The sequence below is a fragment of the Thunnus albacares genome, chromosome 13, assembly GCF_914725855.1.
Source record: "Thunnus albacares chromosome 13, fThuAlb1.1, whole genome shotgun sequence".
Classification (NCBI taxonomy): domain Eukaryota; kingdom Metazoa; phylum Chordata; class Actinopteri; order Scombriformes; family Scombridae; genus Thunnus; species Thunnus albacares.
In genome coordinates, this window is record NC_058118.1 from 4293007 (window position 1) to 4313512 (window position 20506).

At 40.9% G+C, this 20506-nt stretch overlaps 1 protein-coding gene across 4 annotated transcripts in view; it reads right to left on the reverse strand.

Annotated features, from left to right (window-relative positions):
• Positions 1–2238: 2238 nt before the first annotated feature.
• The window catches only part of usp25 (ubiquitin specific peptidase 25), a 28845-nt gene continuing 10577 nt past the window's right edge, over positions 2239–20506 (reverse strand). For 2 of the 4 annotated variants that reach the window (XM_044369890.1, XM_044369889.1), the window contains exons 10-26: positions 18780–18931; positions 17440–17567; positions 17228–17323; positions 16915–17079; positions 15592–15830; positions 15385–15455; positions 15065–15293; positions 14071–14337; positions 13510–13649; positions 10115–10288; positions 9213–9308; positions 7499–7677; positions 6726–6804; positions 6457–6536; positions 6014–6137; positions 4002–4194; positions 2239–3145 (exon numbers count right to left, since the gene is read on the reverse strand). In XM_044369890.1, coding sequence (XP_044225825.1) covers positions 2973–3145; positions 4002–4194; positions 6014–6137; positions 6457–6536; positions 6726–6804; positions 7499–7677; positions 9213–9308; positions 10115–10288; positions 13510–13649; positions 14071–14337; positions 15065–15293; positions 15385–15455; positions 15592–15830; positions 16915–17079; positions 17228–17323; positions 17440–17567; positions 18780–18931 — 2585 coding nt within the window. In that variant the 3' untranslated portion in view covers positions 2239–2972. The remainder of the gene's footprint in view (positions 3146–4001; positions 4195–6013; positions 6138–6456; positions 6537–6725; positions 6805–7498; positions 7678–9212; positions 9309–10114; positions 10289–13509; positions 13650–14070; positions 14338–15064; positions 15294–15384; positions 15456–15591; positions 15831–16914; positions 17080–17227; positions 17324–17439; positions 17568–18779; positions 18932–20506) is intronic. The other 2 variants (XM_044369891.1, XM_044369892.1) reach the window with 2 other exon arrangements.

Consider the following 20506-nt stretch of genomic DNA (forward strand, 5'->3'; position numbering starts at 1 on the left):
AAACGCCTGTTTGAAAGTCTGCTCAGACATATTTGGAGATGTGAGGAGCTGCTGGTCGGGTACCAGCCAGTCATCTCAGCTGCTAGCAGCCCAGCCTGATGATCGACCCGTCCATGTCCGTCATCATCCCGGGGAGAACATGATCCGATGAGCTGATCTGTGCAGCTCTTTGGTAATTTACTGCTGGCTCTAATGTCTCCGCAGCATTTTGATATATGATATAATTCATTTTGGAAGATAAATGTTGGTCTCGCAGATGAAATCTAACAATTGTAGCTGCCACATCAGTTTGTCTGAATGTAAAGTGAAGCTTCATGTTTTTACTGGACAGAACAACAGCGCTGCCTCTGGGGCTCTATGTGTACAGATATCACTTTTCAATAAATATAAATGTATTAAAATGAACAGATCAGTCTATATTAAATTTTGATTTATTTTATTAAGCTACATAACAGTTTGGATTTTTTTATCATAGCTACATTACAGACTGAATAACATCATTTACTGCATCTATCTGTCAATGAGGTTATTTTTTGTGAGAAAAAAGTTTTAGTGGAGCTTTGAGTTGAGATTATTTTGTCACATTACAGTCAGGTAGGTGTGTTGAAGCTGAGCTGCTGCTGTCAGCAGGCTGAATGCTCATACTGTGTCCTTGCGTCCTCAGAATTTTGTACTCCAGAGTCCAAACTTGGCATACTTGGTATTGATAAAGACCCTATGTGGTCCTATGTCAAATTGGTTTGGTTGCCACTTCCTCTATCAATTTAAAACTTCCCATTTCAAATGAAAAGCCTTCTAGCGTTTCATACACAGTCCTGCCATATACTAGGTTTTGACCTAGTCTTGTTTTTTTACTGCCTCTGCTAAGCTGTCAGACAGCCCAACACTGGCAGACACACAGATGTGAAGGAATTCTCAAGCACTTGTAACTTGTCAATAGAAGTTCATCCCAGGTCAGTGACAGACACAATAGAAATACTGTCAACCACCAGAGAGAGTTTGTCTGCCCAATGCAAAGTTTGTTTCAGGTCTTATTTTTTTTCCAGGAGCACACAGACAACTGAAGTTTAACCAAGAGGTCACTCCAAGTCTTAAAAAATTGAACTGAACACATCTCAATATTTCCATATAATTTACTGTTTCGCTACTAACAGTCTTTTCTTCCTTCCAGTGCAGGGTTAAGATATTAATTTTTTATTTCTAAAGTAGTAAATGCAAAATAGTCTACTATTCTACTGTAATTGCCTTATCGTAACATGTTTTAGATGCTAAATTGGGCTTCTTGGCATCTTTTTGATCGGGAGGGTGTTAAGTCTTCAAAATTATTCAGAAATCCTCCAATTTTTTTTCCTCTATGTTGTGTGTTTTTTTTTGTAAAAACAGCACCAATCTTTTTCTTATACCTCCTGACAGCTTGTAATGAGCATATTGAAGATGATGAATAAAACATCGGCTCATACAAAATCAACTAGCCAGTAAGGCCCAGTTTAAGGATCTCAGGCTACAGCCCAGTTTTCTAGAGAATCAAGAAACAAATAGGTGATGTGTGCATGTACCAAATCTGTGCAGTATACTGGAGAGAATACAGGATTGGATCAAAACTAAAAAGACAAAGTTGCATTCTTCCAGAGTAATTCGTTTTCATGGTTCTGAGTTACAGCCTGGAGTAAAAATCGAAACACGGCAGTGACTTTCAAAACCATTTTGAAAGATTGCTTTCATCTTACGTTCTGCACAATGCTGGCAGCAACATTTTGAAAAGGCTTCTGAAAATGCTGACTGCCTTCAGGGTTGTTTGTAGGGGTCCGTGTTCCCGGAAATTAGTATTACTCCAGGAAATTAGTCCAAAATCACATCATTAAAAAACACAGTTCAAAGCAGCTAAAATTGAGTCTGTTTTTTATTTTTTATTATTTTGGCCACATGCTGTATTTGGAGTTTGTATCCCCACGTTAATGAAATTCTGAGTCTAATAAGATGCATAATACTAGCTGAATTAGCACAGCGGGTTAACAAACTGGTTTAACTTCTTTTTACCTCAGAACTCAGGTTTGATTCATACATAATGCCAATCAGCCCAACACTCACCCTCTCTGTCCATCATCATAACGTCTCAAATGAAAAGTGACCATTTCACTTCTAACAATGAAGTTCAATGTTATTAATAATAATAATAATAATCTCAGTATGAGAAATTGTTGTGCAAGCAAAGTAAAAAAAATCAACATCAGGCAAAAGTTTGTTTATTTGGCCTAAAAGGGCCATAAATAAAATTTTATTCTCTCGATTTATTAACAAGCCACAGAAAGTCCATGGCTGTCTACCACAGCACTTAAAACATCTCATTCTGGTGCAGTCCACAAAGACATGAGACCCATTTGAGATACTCTGAGCCGCTGATAAATCTGAAGGCTCTCTTCCTTACTTCCTTAGAAAAATAAAACAAAACGTGGTAATACTGTACCAAACTGGAGGCAGAGCAGCAGGGTGATCCTTTTCACGCAGAGAAGGGTGCTTTTAGAAAGGGCTATGAGCGTAGTTGGGGAAGCTTGAATCAAACAGCAACAACAACAATAATAAACTATGAAAAACCCTCAAACTCATGTTTTTTTTGTTTTTTTTTTTTGCAAAGCTGAAGCAGAATGTGCTTGGCTTTCAACCACTGCAGGATTGCCACTGTTTTTCCATCAACTTCTCCCCTCTCATTTCATTTTTCCCTCCCAACAGTCCGTCCTCTCCTCTCCTCCTCCTCCTCCTCCTCCTTCCTCCGTTTGTGTTTTTGCTTAAAATAAAAGTGAAATAATATTTATAATGATAAAACCTATAGCAGCAAAAGAGTAACAGAGGAATAACAGCTAGAAAGCGAGTGACCCCTGGATTTATAAGGAAGGCATGGGTTAAGAGAGGTCCATGGATTTACGCCCAGGGTCGGGCGAGGGATAAAGGAGAGGTGCCTGGCCGTCCCTCCGAGCTCATCTCCCCTCGGTGGGCACCCTGCCGAGGGCGGCGATGACACGGCTAAATCGTTCACACAGCTCCAGGGTGGAGTAGGTGGGCAGCTTGGGGGGGTCGTGGAAGCTTTTGATCTCCGTCGAGCAGTCCAGTAACTTAGGGAGGAAGTCTGTCAGCTTTTCCTGGAGGTTGGCTGCCAGCAGAAGGAGGACAGACGGAGAGATAGTCAAATGATTAACTGTATGGGCCTTGCATCCACAATCTGATGCCGAAACACAGAAATCACAGGGTAAATATTTTCAATGCGATATCGCAAGTAGTTTGAAAGCATGTTCCACAACACAAACAGATTGTAAAACTCTAGTGAATATGAGTCTGGGTGATAATACTCAGCTTTTCCTGAACAAAGGCCAGGAACTCTGAGAGCGAGCTCTCTGTGGACTGATACTGGAACATACTGATAAAAGCTGAATCCGTTTCAATGTTGTTTTTCTACCAGGAAATACATTTTCAGGAGCATTCTCTGAACCTTTCTTAGTGCAATCAGACAGACAATCTAAATATATGTATATATATACTGTATGGCTTTCAATTATTTAAAGACTGATATACGCTGATGTGTGATATACTGACTCAACTCAGAGCTGAATAGCTAGAAGAGGTTCTGTGATCTCTTTCTAAGCGTTAGACAATTAAAGCTGTGACTTCTTGCAGAGAGTTTCTTCCGTGTGATAATTGAGCTGTCCTGGTTCTGATTTTGGGGAAGTATCTTCATGCAATTTTGAACCGTTTAAAATTTTAAAAATGTGTGTCCACCATGTGTTGTTCTAGATAACATCAACATAATTTTTTTCATTTTCAGATTTCCTAGGACAAGAAGAATTGCCGCTCAACCTCAGAGTCTTTCTAATGTGTGAACTGAGCAGTGGCCTGATTATAATGACCTTTGGCAGGGGGACGGGGAATGTACTAGTAACCTAAGACTTCAACTCTCCAGAAATATCTAATAGGCCGAGTCTAGGCTGTTCCCTTCTCCCCCGAGGACTCACATTCCATCTCTTGGCCCAGGTAGGAGCACCAGCGGTTCCTCATGTCCTCCACTGCCAGCAGGTCCCTCTCGGTGTCGTGGACCAGCAGCAGGGGGATGCAGGGCACCACCAGCTCGTTCATGATGCCTAGACCTGTGGTCACCTCCGGTTCTTCTCCGGACTCAAACATGGCGGCTGCTTGCTCGTTTAATTTCTGTGGTGGGAGGGGGGGGGGGGGGAGCACAGATGAGTCTTTCAAACATAAGATTTTATCAGTTACTAAAATATTTGTCTAATACAACAATAATTCCATGTAAAGCTGTTACACGACTTTAACATTTGCCCTGAGGAGTTCATTTCCGCTCAGCTATGTGTTTTGCTTCTTTTCCCTTCAGTTAGATATTTGAGCTTCACTGTTCAGAATTTATGTCCAGTTTGACACTAGAAGGAGCGTATTATGAGCGTGGTTTGTGACATCACAACTTTGGAGCCAATCGTAATCCAGTATGCAATTTACGCACGTGTGATGTAGAAACCTGAAGCCTCCTGTTCACATACACTGAGAATTAAGTTAAAAGTGAAGTAGGAGACATCTTGGAAATTTTTGATAGGAAAAATATTTGCATATTAAAATATTCTGGATTTTTCAATGAGGGAGAAGGAGCAGATGTCATTTTAAGAAGTGGTAATTGAGCTTCCTTGTGGAATAATCATATCAAACACAAATTATTCTTCAAAGTAGAGTATTTTTATATGTCTGGAGGGGGTCTTTAAACCAAGGAAGTGAGGATTACTAATTCAGAATTTCTCAAAATAACTTCATCCAAAAAAACACATTGCTCACTTCATAAATTTGTATATTCTTCAGTGTTTCCGTTTTCACTGCCTCATTCATTTCACTGTCCTTGTGTTGTTCTTTCTAGAGAAGTTTTCCATTTCTTATAATAGATAAGTACTAGACAGCTTAAGTACTAACAATAATCCCACAGACATCATTAATTTCACAGAATATTCTACAGCCACCGGAGCTGAAGTGGGTCCTGACGCACTTGCATGCATGTGGATACAGGCTTTTCTTCTTGTTCTTGGCCAAAACCACCTTGCTGTCACAGACAAACTCCCTGACCTCCTCCTCTCTGAGGAAACGACCCGGTTTTTTGCAAGCCAGTTTGGAATCAGGGGCTGCGAGGCTGGATTCGCAAAACATCCAAGTACATTAACTGTGTCAATGTTAGCAGTGTTTTCAATTAAAACAAGAGCTGAAGGTAAACAGCTGAGCGGACGGAGCCAGAGGTTCTGGCCAGAGATCTAAGATGACCGATCGGGCTGTGCAGCGCTGAGGTTTGAGGTTAGCTGAGGACATGCTTGTGTCTCATGGTAATGTGTTTACACTCGCTGGCCCTCCTGCTTCCTATTCCCACTCCAATGATTACATTATGAGCACAATGCTGGTGTAAGGTTACTGAGTGCAGCAGCAAGAGGGCTGCTAAAGACCAGTATGAGGCTGATCAGACCAAAATACCCTCACCCTTTACCAAAAAATGCCAGAGCGCAGCCCCTGAAGCTCGGTGGGAGTGAAATGAAAAGGGGCTCACATCACAACGCTGAAAGGATTTTCATCTGTCAGTATCAGATGAAAAACCTTCAGTGGAATCTTTTGTGGGCTGCGAGCAAGCCAAAGCAATATCTCAGCAAAAGCTATTTGATTATAGTACCACAGCTCAGTTCTGAAGGGGGAGGGGAGGGGAGAGGGGGGGGGGTGTCTGGCCATTTTAGTTTTGCTGAGTCACTTTAGCAGGGGAAGTTTGACACAGAGGAAAGGGAGTTACAAAGAAAAGACTGGGATCACAGGGAACAACTGCTAGACACAAAAGGTTTCCTTCCCAAAACAGATCCTGTGCAGAGCTACTTTGTAATCTCTTTATTTAATTGAAGAAATATGACATATAGGAATAAACATGACCACTGATTCTAATTGAGAGTTGAAAAGATGTTTGAAATAAATCATTATGTTACCGCACGGGTTGCCTCACCAGCAAACACTCTCGACGGTAATAACCAAGAAGCTCCTCATCGTGTCCTCTGTACAGCCCCTTTGTCAAAAGCTCCTTATTGTACTGGTGCGCATAAATCAGATACATCAGAGCCTCAACGTAACTGCAAAGGAAGAGAAAAGAAGTTACTACATTCAGATAAAATAGTCTGCATTGCATATGAAAGTTGCACTGAGAACTTATAGAGTAAACCATCCAAAAGGAATAAACTCAATGAACTCACTACAGATGCACAACTATAAAAGATAGCTGCAAGTTGCTGCCCTCTGCAGGTGACATTTCAACAGTTACTGACTACCAGATGTAATGTGCAACTCTAAACTCTTATGAGTTAAAGCTCGAACATGATAGCTGGTGACAGAGATTGATTTTTCCCAACAGTAGACAGTATTAGGTGGGGGACCGGAAAGGTGTCACCGTACTTTGTCTTCTGAAAGAGCTCCAAGCCGGTCATCATGAAAATAGTTGTCTCGCGGAAATTCCTGTAGTCCTGATGCCACATCTGATTAAGAAAACATAAGATACAGAAGGAAAAATTTAAGACATGATGTGTAATATCGACAGGCAAATACTAGCATTTTTAAACATCATGGCAAAGGATATAAAACAATGTGTAATACTACCTTAAAGGCAGTCAACAAGGACTCAAATTTTAGTTAAAATAAAACTCCATAAAGACACCACTGCTGACCTCATATTCATCCATGTTGACCTCCTCAGGCTTAATTAGGTCCAGTTTGGCACGTGCCACATTCATAATGCTCTTACATCTGTGGAGGGAGGTGGGGGGACAGGAAGAGGAGCCGGCGTTAGTGTTGAGAGTGGTGAGTCATTGTGAGGTACTCCAGGAGATGAAACGGTCCACCCTGCCCCTAGGCCTTAACATGGCCTAATGAATCACTCTTTAGTGCTGAGAGGAGAAGTGAAACACTCCTCCCGAGGCTCCTATTGAGGCCACATGCACACATAAATCTAATTATCTTGCTCAAAATAGAGGAGAAGGGAGAAATCAATTTTTCACTCATGAATATGGATTGAGGCCAACAAGCATAGTTGGAAAGTTTTAAGAGATAGTAAGAGGCATTACATACCCTAATGACATGAGCACCTCAATGTTAATAGGGAGGGATTCTTGATATTTGCCAGAAGTATTATAAAAAAGTCATTATTGGACATGTGTCTCTTAAGGTTTGTGTTTGAACAAAAGGTAGAGGAGTACTCATCACAGAGGATTTGCAGCGTTAAAGCGTTGTCCAGATGAGACAGTCAGTCTGAGCTGACAGTGAACCAGGAGGACTGCTTCAGATACTGCATGTCATAGTTAAGGTGTCTGCTGCCCTCTGCTGGTCATTGTGAGGCATTGATTTTATGTAAATTATCTAACTTCATTCTTTTAGGTTTAAGGCAACCAGAAGAAAAGAAAATTCAACGATTGGTATCTTTTTTTTGAAAAATCTGACCTACCTCTCATCAAAGGCCAGGTTCCTGTCAGCAAACTGTGTGAGCAGAGTCCTCTCCAGGATCTTCTTGGGTGCCTGGTTTTGAATGAAGTAGACGATGACGTGCTGAAGTCGGTAGTCGTTCTCGGGAGACGTGTCCTCTTGGGCGAATCTCAAAAGACGACCATATTCCAGCTTGATGGCCTGATCGGAGAGACAAAGTGGGAACAAGTTATGGTTAAAGACTCTGAGGTTGAGGTGGTGTAGACATGGGTACTTCGTTATTCAGCTCCTCGTGAGTCAAGAACTTAAAAAAAGGTAATGTGCAGCAGATTTCACTTGCAATTAAATGGATTTCTGAAGTAATTGTTGCCCTCATATTACAAACGCTGACCAAATAACTAACCGTTTTACACTCATACTTCGGAAAAGCATCTGCATTTCTGTATTACAAGCTCAGATTTGCTTAAAATCTGATATAATGGCCTCCAACTGTGACAGGATAAATAAATAAATAGGTGTAAAAACTATCCGATGGATTCTGTAAATGCTGGAGTAAGCTCACAATGACATGATGAAAACAAACATCACATGCAATCACAATTGAAATCTTCCCTCTTTTTGCTGTAAAAAGGTTCAAGTTGAGATAGATGCAACACACAACAGAATTGCTACAGCAGGACACTGTGTGTCCATAGGTGACTGGTACACTAATATCAAATATTTCTATCTTGCTCTCTTTTATGCCCTTGGTCTCTGTCCCTTTCTCTCTGAGCTGAAAAACTCTCAGATACACAATTTAACATGATTATCATTGAGATCTGAGTCTTCATAGATTTTTTTTATCAATACATTATTTGCATCTTTACCAAATTTCCTTCTTAGGATTTATTTTGTCGGCTGTTTACTCAGTTTGCACTTTCTCTCGGTTGATTTATTTGAGATTTGAGGGGTAAGTGCTCACTTTAGAGTGATGGACTACAAACAAGCATTGAGAACTTTATTCACACAAAGTTCAAAACAATGTGATTTTGTCTCCTCAGAGGCTGCACAGAAAGTCTGACTACAGACTCGTGCTGAACTTGCCCCTCCAATCGTTTGACTTAAGGGGAACTCCATCGATTTTAAACATCAAATTCCGTTTTCAGGTGTTGGGGAGTACTACTGCGTATGAGAAAAAGTTGTATAAAGCCTTTTGTGGCTCCAGAGGAAACTGTGAAGAACTGATAAAAAAAAAAATCTGGGGGTGTGGAGATAGACAGAAGTGAGGTTACCAGACCTCTCCTCATCTCTGCTTGAGGCTACATTAGCCGCTACTAGCATAATACATCCAATCTCTGACCATCGGTCATCGAGTTGCATTGATGGAGATGTAGGCGCCGGTTTTTGATAGGAGTGAAGAATGTGTGGAATAAAAAGGATAATATCTCCAGCTCTGCGGCACCAATTTTGATCCTTCAAAAAACAAACAAAAAAAACCTGTCCATTGTGAGTCTTGACAATGTTATAAGAGAATTGTTGGACTACTCTTTTTAACAGCCATTTCTGAACTCCCATTTGTAAGGTTTGAGTTACTGTAATAGTTGCTGAATACTGTAATCCAAGTGTTTTTGTCTAACTACAGCACTGTTGGAAATTACACAGGAGAAGACAGACAAATGGATGCACAAAAAAAGAGAAGGAGTATGGAGTGGAAGGAGGGTGGAGAGAGAATGAGGAAAAGAAGAGATAGAGTGTACCTTAAAAAAGGCTGCCTCAGGCCCGTTCTTTTCATATACGTTGCAGGACTTGCCAATGGCCATAATGATACCCTGCATGTTCGGGGTCATCATTGTCTGCCCAGGAAGCAGGAACCGTGTTAAACAAAAACAATGGGTCCTTGTGACGAACCAAACAAGGTCAACCACTATGTTATGTGCTCTGAGGCACGACGATAAAGCATACCACAGTCAGGGCATGCCAGACATCACTCAGCAGTCCATGCATTGGTTAGAGTGACAACTGTGAGGGACACAGTCAGCCAGTTCAATGGCACGATGCGTAATCCTCATAAGGATAATGTGCGAACACCAAGGCAGCCATATGACAACTGTGTGACAGAGAGCTAACAGTGCAGGGAGACAGGCTGGAATACTGACTGTACAACAGAAATTACTACTACTGCTGAAATCAGGCCAAACCAAAAGCAAACTATAATAAAAGACCCCTGTAGGTGCATTTGGTTTTGGGTATGAAACTGGCAACATACAACAGCTAATTCAAACCACAACCTGAAACCAGGGCTTTTTTTTTTTTTTTTTTTTAAACACAAGAGTGACGTGTGAAGAAGCAGACCTAATCTTTCTGAAAAAAGGTCAATCTGCCTTTGTGCCAAGATGCAATTTGGCTCAAGAAGAGACTTTTCACACAAGAGTCATGTAGGAAGGCCAACAAAGAGGTTAGTATTATTGCCCAGCATTTTCATCCTCAAGCCAATCTCTTGAAATAAGTCAGCATGATGTGTCAGATTCTCTCAGGTGTGAAAAATCTTATGTAGAGCCATGTGAACGGGCGGTGATGCTCTCACTCCATATATCATACAGACACAGACTTCTCGGGACAAAAAAAGGGAGGAGAGAAGATTTGTTGGGGCGAGAGCTACCTCGTCGTCATATCCCCCCTCCTCTGACTCAATGACAAACGTCCCCACGTTAGGAATTGCCACCTCTACTGTGTGCTGGCCAGGGGACTCATCCTCTGTGACCAGGTCAGGAGGAGGGGTGGACGGGGTGCTCACCTGCACCTCAGGCTGAGGGGAAGTGGGAGGGTGAAGAGACTGTAGAGAGAATGGGACAGATGAGACAGGGAGGATAGAGGAATGATGGAAAAGCAAGCAACATTGAAAGTAGAGGGAAACTAAACAGTAAGATATTACAAAAAAATGTATTTTGAAACATCGTTTTATATCTGAACACTGCAAGATTGTGGTTTCCCCCCCAAAAAACTGAAATGATCTCAGCTGATGATGTCAAAACTGCTGCAGTTAATTAGAATTAGAATTACTAGAAAATATGTGAGTTAACATGATGTGGATGCAATACAATAAAACTAAATCAAAACACAGATTGGGGTTAATATATATTCTATATAATTTATAAATATAACCAGTTCTTTTAATCTAATACAGCATATTACAAGGCCTACACATAATTGTGGCCATATTTTTAATCTGGTTTTTACTCATGGTGTTAATATTGGTACATTTAATTTTACTGACCTTTATGTATCTGACCACTTATGTATTGGATTGTATTGATAGTGTCCTCCAGAGTGAGTCACTAAATCAACTACAGATGGTGCTTTTTTGCACCCCATCAAAATTCTCTTCCATTTTTTCCAGTAATATTATAATCAGTGCATTAGATGTTGATAATCTGGTGCACCATATTAACTCTCTCTGTACCTCCATCTTAGATAAGGTTGCACCTCTTAAATCCAGAATAAAGCGTAGTGAGAATCTGTCTTCTTGGATCACTGATGACATTCTTTTAAAAGAGAATGCAGGAGAGTAGAGCGTAGGTGGAGAAAGACAAAGCTCCAGGTGCTTTATCAGCAAATGAAGGACCTGATGACCTCCTACAATGACCAAGTAAAAAATGCAAGAGCCACGTAATTTTCTGTTTTAATACAGTCTAATAAGCACAGTCCCAGGGTTCTTTTTAATACTACTAAACCCTGTCAGTTTTAATCAGTGTGGATCCTTTCCTGACAAATGTTTGAATCTTTTATTAATATGGTAAATAGGATAAGATCAAAGATCAAGGTTCCTACTTCTTTTATTGATGCCCATCATCCCAATCGTACCTCTCTATCTCATTTTACACCAATCTCCCAAAACAAAACTATAGACATTATGTCTCAATTTAAATGCTCATCTGGTCCTGTGGATATTATGCCCGCTAAATTCATCTACAGTGTATTAGATGCCATCGTCCCCTGGTTGTTCACTTTAATTAATCTGTCACTATCCTCTTGTTGTGTCCCTGACTATATGAAAACCGCTTGTATTCAACCACTCTTAAAAAATCCTGGTCTAGACCCATTAAATTACAGCAACTATAGACTTATTTCCAGGCTGCCCTTGAAAAAACAGACAGATGGACTCTACCACTCATGGAGGCTCTGATAAATAACATTTATAAAAAATTTCAGTCAGGTTTCAGAAAATACCATAGCACTGAGACTGCGCTTGTTAGAACAGCAAATGATCTATTAAGGACTGCTGATTCAGGTGATTGTTCAGTTCTCATATTACTACGCCTTTGATACAACAATTCACATCATTCTCATCAGTAGACTACAACACTGGGTTGGTTTATCTGGGACAGTCTTGGAATAGTTCACCTCCTACTTGTCAAACTGCAAATGTTTTGTTTCTATTGGCGACCATGTTTCATCCCCCTCCCTAGTACATTTTGGGGTGCCCCAAGGCTCCATTTTGGGACCAATTCTTTCTTCATTATATATGCTTCCACTAGGTGATATAATTTGTAGGCATGGGAATGACTACCATTTTTATACTGATGATACGCAGCTATATGTCCCAGTAACCCCACTCGCTTGTCCACCATAAAGAGTGTCTAATTGACATTAAAAACTGGATGTCTGATAACTTTCTTCAGTTAAATCCAGATAAAAGTGAGATCCTTAACATCGGCCCTGACAATCTGCATACAGATTCAAAATCCTCACTTGCTCTTTGACGGAGCACAGTCTACTAACAGGAGGCTAACTGGTAACAGCACCGACATGGCGAGCATACCTCATGCCACGTCTCCAATCTGCTGGAGAAAATGACCTCCAGTGACAAGGATTTCAGGTAAAAACGAGCTCACAGCTGAGCAAACTATCTGCACAGTTCACATCAGGAACCCAAACTGTTTTTAACGGTAAACGCTGATCATTACTATGTCGCCAGCTCACCAGTTAGCTCACAGCTTTGATGCTTGGTAGCATGTTTGTGAAATCTACAGCAGTTTTAATGTCCTGCTAGGAAGCTCAACTGCTGCACATCATGTTAAACTGACAGCTGGGCTGCAGGTAAACACCAATGGTAGCAGTTAGCTCACCTGCTAACTGGTAGCACTAACTTCTGTCATGCTGCAAGCTAGCGTGATGTCAGCTCAGGTGTACTGTGTTGATGCCTTTTTTTTTTTTTTTTTTTTTTTTTTTTTTAAACAGTGCACATTCTGCTAGTTATCTGAAACGACACACTAACACTTCTACACAACATCAACTGTTTGCTTATCAGCTGTGAAATTTATTTGGTTGTACTGTTAGTTTGGTTTCACATTGCAATATCCAATTTAAATAAGGCCAAATAGACTGTCACTACTTTTTAATGCAGATTTGCACACCTGCTCTTATTTATTTATGGAATTGTTTGTGTTTTAATGTAATTTTGTGTCTTTATGTCTGTCATGGGTGTATGTTTTTACGTTGTTTGTGAACCCCTAACCTAAGACAAATGTCTATCATGTGATGGACAATAACATTTTTTTGAATCTTGAGTACTTTTCAGTAACGTCTTAAAAATCAACATGAAAAAAAAATAAAAATCACAATAAGTTTGTGGATCATGATCCTGCCTGAAAAAATTGTGATATGATATTTTTGCCGTATCGCCCACCCCTAGCTAGTGACCTAGCTTCAGACTATATTTCTGAATTATTTACTTCTTATCAGCCTTCATGTAGTCTGAGGTGCTCAGACAGGAATGAGCTGGCAGTTTCCATGTCAAGATGTAAGACTAAAAGGGACAGAACTTTTGCTGTTAGGACACCACAACTTTGGAACAACCTGACTGAGGTAACTTTGCTTGGCTTTGTGAATTGAGCTTCTTCCTTCTGCGCAAAAAGGCCTTTTGCGAATTGCTGCTTGCGGCTATATCTATTATTATTATTATTATCGTTATAATAAGTTGATGCAGGTACATGATGTGTGACAATGACTTGGTGTGAGTGAGGTGCATTATGTGTCTTTGCATGTTTTACATACAGCATTTAACAATGCTTCGGGGCTTCTCTCCTCTTGTTCAGAAGCAGCCCTGGAGATGGCCCTCTCTGTGTCCTCCTGAAGATGCTTGGAGTCATTGGTGGGTGACGGCTGTTCCATGTACTCTGGGTCCTGCTGGGGTGCTGCAGGAGGGCAACCAGCACCATCAGAGAAATGCAGAAATGCACAGTCCTTTATGTTTCAAAAGTTTTCCTTTCACACTAGCATTTTCAAGTGATTTTCTATGTGTTTGTCATCCACAAAAAGGCCTAAACCACAGTGTCACTGGTGTCAAGGAAAAGTCAAAAACTTAGGTAATAATTATCAGTTGGGACTCATTACTTGTCTTGTTGAATCTAATCCAGTAACAAATACCTTCCACTGCCAGTATATATTGTATACAACATGTCAAATGGAGCAATATTTCAAGGTCATTTCTTCATCCTTTTAGAACTCTCTAGGGAACAAGCGTTTTCTGTATTTATCGTCCTACCAAGTATTGATTCTCAATTAAGTATTCTACTCTTAATTCCTTCTCTGTGCCTGTAAGTGTAAGTGCCTGACCTGCGTTGTCTGGAGGGCTGGATTCGATACTCATGGGCTGAGGGGAAGAGGAGGAAGTGGAGGTGCTGGATGCTGCCGAGGCAGCAGCGGCTGCTGCTGCTGCGGCGAGGGCCAACTTCTCCTGCTGGGCCTTGCGGGCCTGAAGGGCGTCCCACTCCTCAATCTCCTTGTCAAAGAGCTCATTGTCCTCCTTCACAAACTGTTTCAGGTCTGGGGGCAGTTTGTCCATGCCGCTGAGTACCTGTCCTGTTTCTTTATCAAACTCCTCTGCACAAACAATAGAGAAGAACAATGAACAGACTGTATTGGGTCCGCTACAAAACATGAATGACGTGTGTTTATAGTATTTCAACAGAAAAAGAAATAACTAATAATAATTTATTTTTAGTGCCTCACTTTCAACATTACAAGTCAATAATAATAATAATACTTTTGTTATCACCAAATCTAAATAAATTAAAGAGGACCAATCAGCTAAATTGTTCTGGCCATGACTTGTCGTTTTCACTTATTAATGGCATGTCGGAGCTGGCAAAAGCACTAAGAACTGTAGTGGAATGAATTAGCTTGACTATTTTAATTTAAGTGATCCAACAGATAACACTATTGAACATAAGTGCTACATTATTCTAGTGATAAATTAACAAGAAGCTAAGATGTAAGACAACGTAGGTAACGGAAGGTATGAGATTATGTGTTTAAGAGTGAGGGAGTGAAATGAAGTGATGGAGTAAGCCGAAGGAAGAAAAATTCAAATCAGAGAAAAACAGTTAACCAGAAAATCTTTTCAATAATGATGGCTGTAAATATGTTTCCAATGACTCAATCAGTCCTTCATCAGACAAGTAAGTAACAAATATTTGTCTGTGTTTCAGAGAAAATGGACAAAAAAAAATAAAATACAGACTTCTTACACAATTTCTAAACCAGCAATGCTCACAGCTCATAGATACAGATGAATCCTACTACTGAGTAAACTTAATGGCACTTGTACCTTCTATAAGAAAGGGCTTCTTGTCGTTGATATACATGAGACAGTAGGCACTGGCGTTGCGGTAGCCTCCAAACGAGTCCCTGACCAGCTCTTCCCAGGATGACTTGGTGACAGCGATGTCGTTATACTTCATCCAGCAACGCTGATGTGGGTCGTAGATGTAAGCCCAGTAGTGTCCTGCATTGGCCTGGCCTTCATGGACCAGAACTGCGTGAAGCCGGTATGGAACCTGGACCAACACAATGCTGATTAATAAATGAAGCAGTTGATGCAACTTTTTAATATTACAAAATGACTGATCTCAGAAGAGTGCTGCTCACCTGCATCATAGATTTGTCAGAGTACATCAGCTCAATGGTTCTGTGGATTCGGGTTATACTGCCCTGCAGATCTGGTGGGAAGAACATATGCAGTCCATTAGTGAGTGCCATGTCTGATGTTTACTTTTGAAATATCACAGAGAGAGAGTGATGAACTACAAGAGAGACAGAGATAAAGGGCTGAAAATGGGAGGCGGGTAGACCCACCACGAGTGTCATTTTCCACTTCACTCCTCCAACGATGCAAGCAGCCCTCGAGCACCCTCAACTCCTCTTCAGTGATGTGGCGTGGAGCAGGGTGCATGGGGAGGTCAGGGGGAAGCCGGGACTGAGTGAAGGGCTTGTGAATGGGTACTCTCTGCTGCTGGGCTGTAGTGGGAGCTGTAGCGGGACCTGAGGCAGGGCCTGAGCTCTCTGAGGGAGCCATGGAGTCCTGCTCGGCTGTGCTGCAAGGTGAAAATAAAAATAAAAAAAGCATAAAAAAGCGTCCAGTCTAATGTTCCAATACCAGCCATTTTGCGGCTTAAAATAATGTTTTGACAATGACAAACTTAATCCTCTTCAGACTTGTGGATCAAAGCATGAACCACCTCAACATGGCATGTGACACTGTCAGCGAGGTTAGCTAATGGTAGGGTATGATTTCCGCGATGTGGAAAACAGACAGAATTGCGGAATTTTATAATAAAAATGGAATCAACTGTAAAACACAGAATTTTGTGGAATTTACCAAAATGTGGATGCAATTTTAAAAAAATCAGGGTTTTTCCTGCAGCACTTTAGCCGAATGAACAGAAAAAAAATGATGCTGAGAGTCTCTAATGTATTTTGGTGTCATTTATGGACATGCTGCTGCAGTTTATGCTACAGCTTCTGTCCCCTGGTGTCTGTGTTTCAGTGAGGGCAGGGATCCACAGTACAACCTGAAGCAGACATATGAGTTATTTTTCATTTATGTTTGTGTAACTGGGTATAATGACAGATGACTGAACTGAACTGATTTCGGGTTGTGAGGGAATAAAACAGACTCTTTATCAAGTGGATTGAACTCTGAGACTGTGGGATGACTATTATTATTTTATATATTTTGGAGCAACATTTTCAGGTCAATTCCTTACTTTGCTAAATTTGTTGTTTTCAATCTGTGGAACTTCAACAGCAGGACTTCAGCCACTGCAGTGTGAGGTTCTTTCACTCTTGGGTGGCATTTTGGGAATTAAACTTGTCCACATAGAGTGGAAGAGGTTACCTTATGTAGCAATGTGGGAGTGTTGATTATGCTAATGATCAAATCTCACAAACATGCACCTACTCATGAACAAGTTGAAATGAGAAATTTACGACAAGTTTGTGCAGTTAAGATGGTTTGCTGAATCCTCACAGAAAAAGTAAGTAAGAATATGAATATGTTCTTCCATGAGGCCCACTGTTCCCTGTTTTCCTGTCCCTGCTCTTGAAACCACTTGAGCAAATGACTAAGAGGAGGAAAAGCTGCGCCAACAAACAGCGGGTGACTATTATGAAACTTGCCTTGGTGGGGGCAGCTGTTGTCCTGTTGTGCCACCGGGGGGCGCTGATGAGTCGATGTCTTCCACTGGGGAGGTGCACACGGGCTTACTAGAAGCAAACTCCATAGCATACTGGAGGACATCTGCCAGAGGAAACCTCTTGGGGCCTGAGCCATAACTCAGATACCTGAGAGAGAATACAGAGAAAGAGCGAGACAGAGGAAAGCCCAGGGAGAGATGAGAGATGAAGAGAGGGCATTGTCAGAGTGAGAAATTACCCTAGAAAGCTTTTTTGACCTTGGCTCAGTAAATAAGTATTGGTGGGCAAGTTGTACCTTTCCAGTCGCTGTTGGAGCAGTGTCAAATGCTCTTTCAGCCTCCTGATCTCCTCCCTCTTGATCCTAGTTATTTCCCTGTTCCGGTCCATGTACCTAAGAACAAAAAGAACAGAGCAGATGTTTCAGTCTTTAAGAGACTTAGGTTTATTTGTTATTTACTGCAGACAGAGACAGATTGTATTCTGATTCAGTGTTAATATTTCTATCACCTGTCCATGTAGAGCATAGAGGGGAACTCGAGCTTGTTGTGGATCTTCTCAGGTCGTCCGAGTGCTTGGTTGAACTCAAATCTTGACAGTTCGAAGGTCAAAACAGGAGGGAGTTCTGTGAACCAATGCTGAAAGAAAAATGGATGTTGATCTTGAGATTAATTCTCATATAATTATATGAATAATTTTCACGAATCATCATAGAATGAATTTTGGTTTGCAAGATCCTCATGTGAGAAGATTTTTTTTTGGCTGCTGAGTGACTGCATGACATGGAGGCGTAACTATTCACATCAAACCTATGATTACATGAGTCATTGTCATTAACAAGGGATCATTTTTAGTGAACAATTACAATACAGAAAAATTGAATAATTCCACATGGATCACCTGGAACCCCGTCTTGAAATCTGTTGGCTTAGATGATTAAATCTGCTTTGTTGCTACTGTTTTAGTGTTTATAATGTAAGGTATACCCAAACAGGTCGATACAAACATATTAACGTATCAGAGACTGAAAGTATCCTCTTATTATTCTATTATTTATTTCTTAATCTGAGAATATAATTCTTTTTCTCTCCACCTCTCATGCATTATATGCATTATATGCATATACATGTATGGCATAGCTTGTTGGTACAAGCTCACTACTTGACTGAATCATGACAGGTTTCAACTAACCGATTTCCTGGAGGAACCATGTACTCCTATATAATATGGATGGAGCGTCACTCCTGATTTGTCTCTAATGCTCCCTCACTCCCCTGTGCTGATGACTTTCCTAGAGGGCTGGGTGCCATACCCATCTGTGTGCTGGCCTGGTAATTACCTGCTCACAGCTGCTCTGGGACAGCGTAGTCAAGGCTACAGCTAACCAGAGGTCAAACCCAGAATAGCAGAGGGGTCACAAAAAGGCAAGGAGGTCAACCCTTTGGAGAGGACCCACCACATAATCCCAAATTATTTAACCTGAATGTCTTCTCTGGTGACAGATTACTGTTAAGAGTTATGGCTTTTTACTTGGTGTTAGAACTAAAATATTCTGTATTTGCACACAATTTGTTGGTTCAGAAATGTGACAAGTATCAATAGACATGGATATGTATGGAGCCTCCAAAGCCCTGAAAGATGCTATTTTTTAAATCGTGTGCACACAAGAAATTAACTTGGGCCAACATGATCCATATCTTGTGAGAATGAATGAATGACTGCTAGTGTACCTCTTTCTTTCATCTGCGGATGAAAACAAACTTAATTCATTTAATTCTGTAAGAAAATTCCATCAAAATTTGCTGAGCAGTTGAATGGAAACCAGTGTTGTCATACTGTTTGGCACTGACCTCTTGTCCAGACCTGGCAGAGTTCTCTGCTGAGTGCAGGGACTCGATCTCGCCCTCAATCATTGCTGCCTCAAGACACTCGTGGAGATCCTTGAAGCCATTGACCTGCAGCGGATACTGCCCAAACATCTCTGTGTTTTCAAATTTTTTACCTGTGGAATTACACACATACAATATAGATGAACAAATGAGAGCTGATACAGTAATAATTGTTGATTTAACTGAAAGAACATTAAAGAACAAGCAGAGTGTGTAAGAGGTTGTTGTGCACAGGGTTTACGTTAGCAAGCATATTCCGGGCTTTTTGCCAGTATCACGTGTAGTTGTCCAGCAGATGAAAATATCAATGGCTGAAATGTCCGGTGGGAAATATGCCGATGGCCGAATAAATAAATAAATGAAGAGCATATTAAATAAATAGCCTAATATTGTGTGACTGACAACATATGTTGCCAAGACAACTTAAATATACACTTATATTATGCAAAAGTTTGGTTTTGCCTCCACTGTTAACACATTTAAAGAGATTAAGAGATTTGAAAACTGCACACTTCAGCAACAGCCCTGTACTTTGACTCAACCGCAGTGAACATGACTCTGAAAAGTCTTATTGTTTTCTCTCAGGTAACATTACATCCAGTGTTGACACAGTGAAATAACAGATCAGCAGGAGTCCCCCACAGTTAAATAACATGTAATTCATCAGTAGGAGGTTTAACTTTCCCCCCCAGCCTGGAGAGGATGGGAGAAAGGTCTAAACGTTTACAAAAGACGATGGTGACCGAGGAAACTTAGGCAAATGTTTAACTTATAGCAGAGTGCATGAGAGTTATAGTAACTTACAGTGCTTGAAACTAACTTTTTCACCACCATTTTTGTATGTTTGGAGATGCAGAGTGCAGTCACATGTTACAGCTGGTTTCATTTTCCCCCGGTGAAAGGCGGGCTCAGGGAGTCCGCGGCAGGTGAAGGTGGTGGCGGAGCTGCAGATGCAGGCTGCGAGCATGGCTGCATTTAATTAACTACAGCAAGGCTATTTGTTTTATTTTATTGTTGTAGCCTATATGCTCAGTTCACTAAGTTTGTGAAGAGTTCATTCTGCTGACTAAAATATATTTGTTGGATCATAGCGTTTGTGTTTTATTGCTGTTTAAATGTAGGCTATTATATGGCTATTTAAACATATGTCCGGTAGTTGTTCTATATGGCCGGAATTCTGGAATATTAACGGACATAATTAACAGCCATCATCAACAACAACAACAAAAAAAAGTCTAGCGTAAACTCTGGTTGTGCCCCTTTATTGCAGTCAACTATTACAAGCTGTGTCATCACTATGTGAGAGACATCATGTATGTAGGTCAAAGGTGTGTCAGGCATGACAGAAGAGTTGAAAGGCAGAGAGCTTGAGATAAAGAAGCAATAACAGGAGTCATTTCACACTCGTTTTCATCCAAGCTGATTTTCACTTGTTCAGCAGTCACTCACTCATCATGACTACTTAAACAGCTGCACATAGCTCTCTGCATCAACTACTGATGAGAAGCCCCCCCCCCCCGCCCCACCCACACCCTTCCCCAAAAAAAAAAGAGGAGGAGAGGAGTTGCTGGCGGACATGCAGATGAGGCATTAAGGTCATTTTATGAGCAGCAGAGTCCACTGGCCAAGCTTTTGGTGGCTCTGGGCCAGTATTGTCATGCATAATAAGCGCAATGTCAATCAGCCGT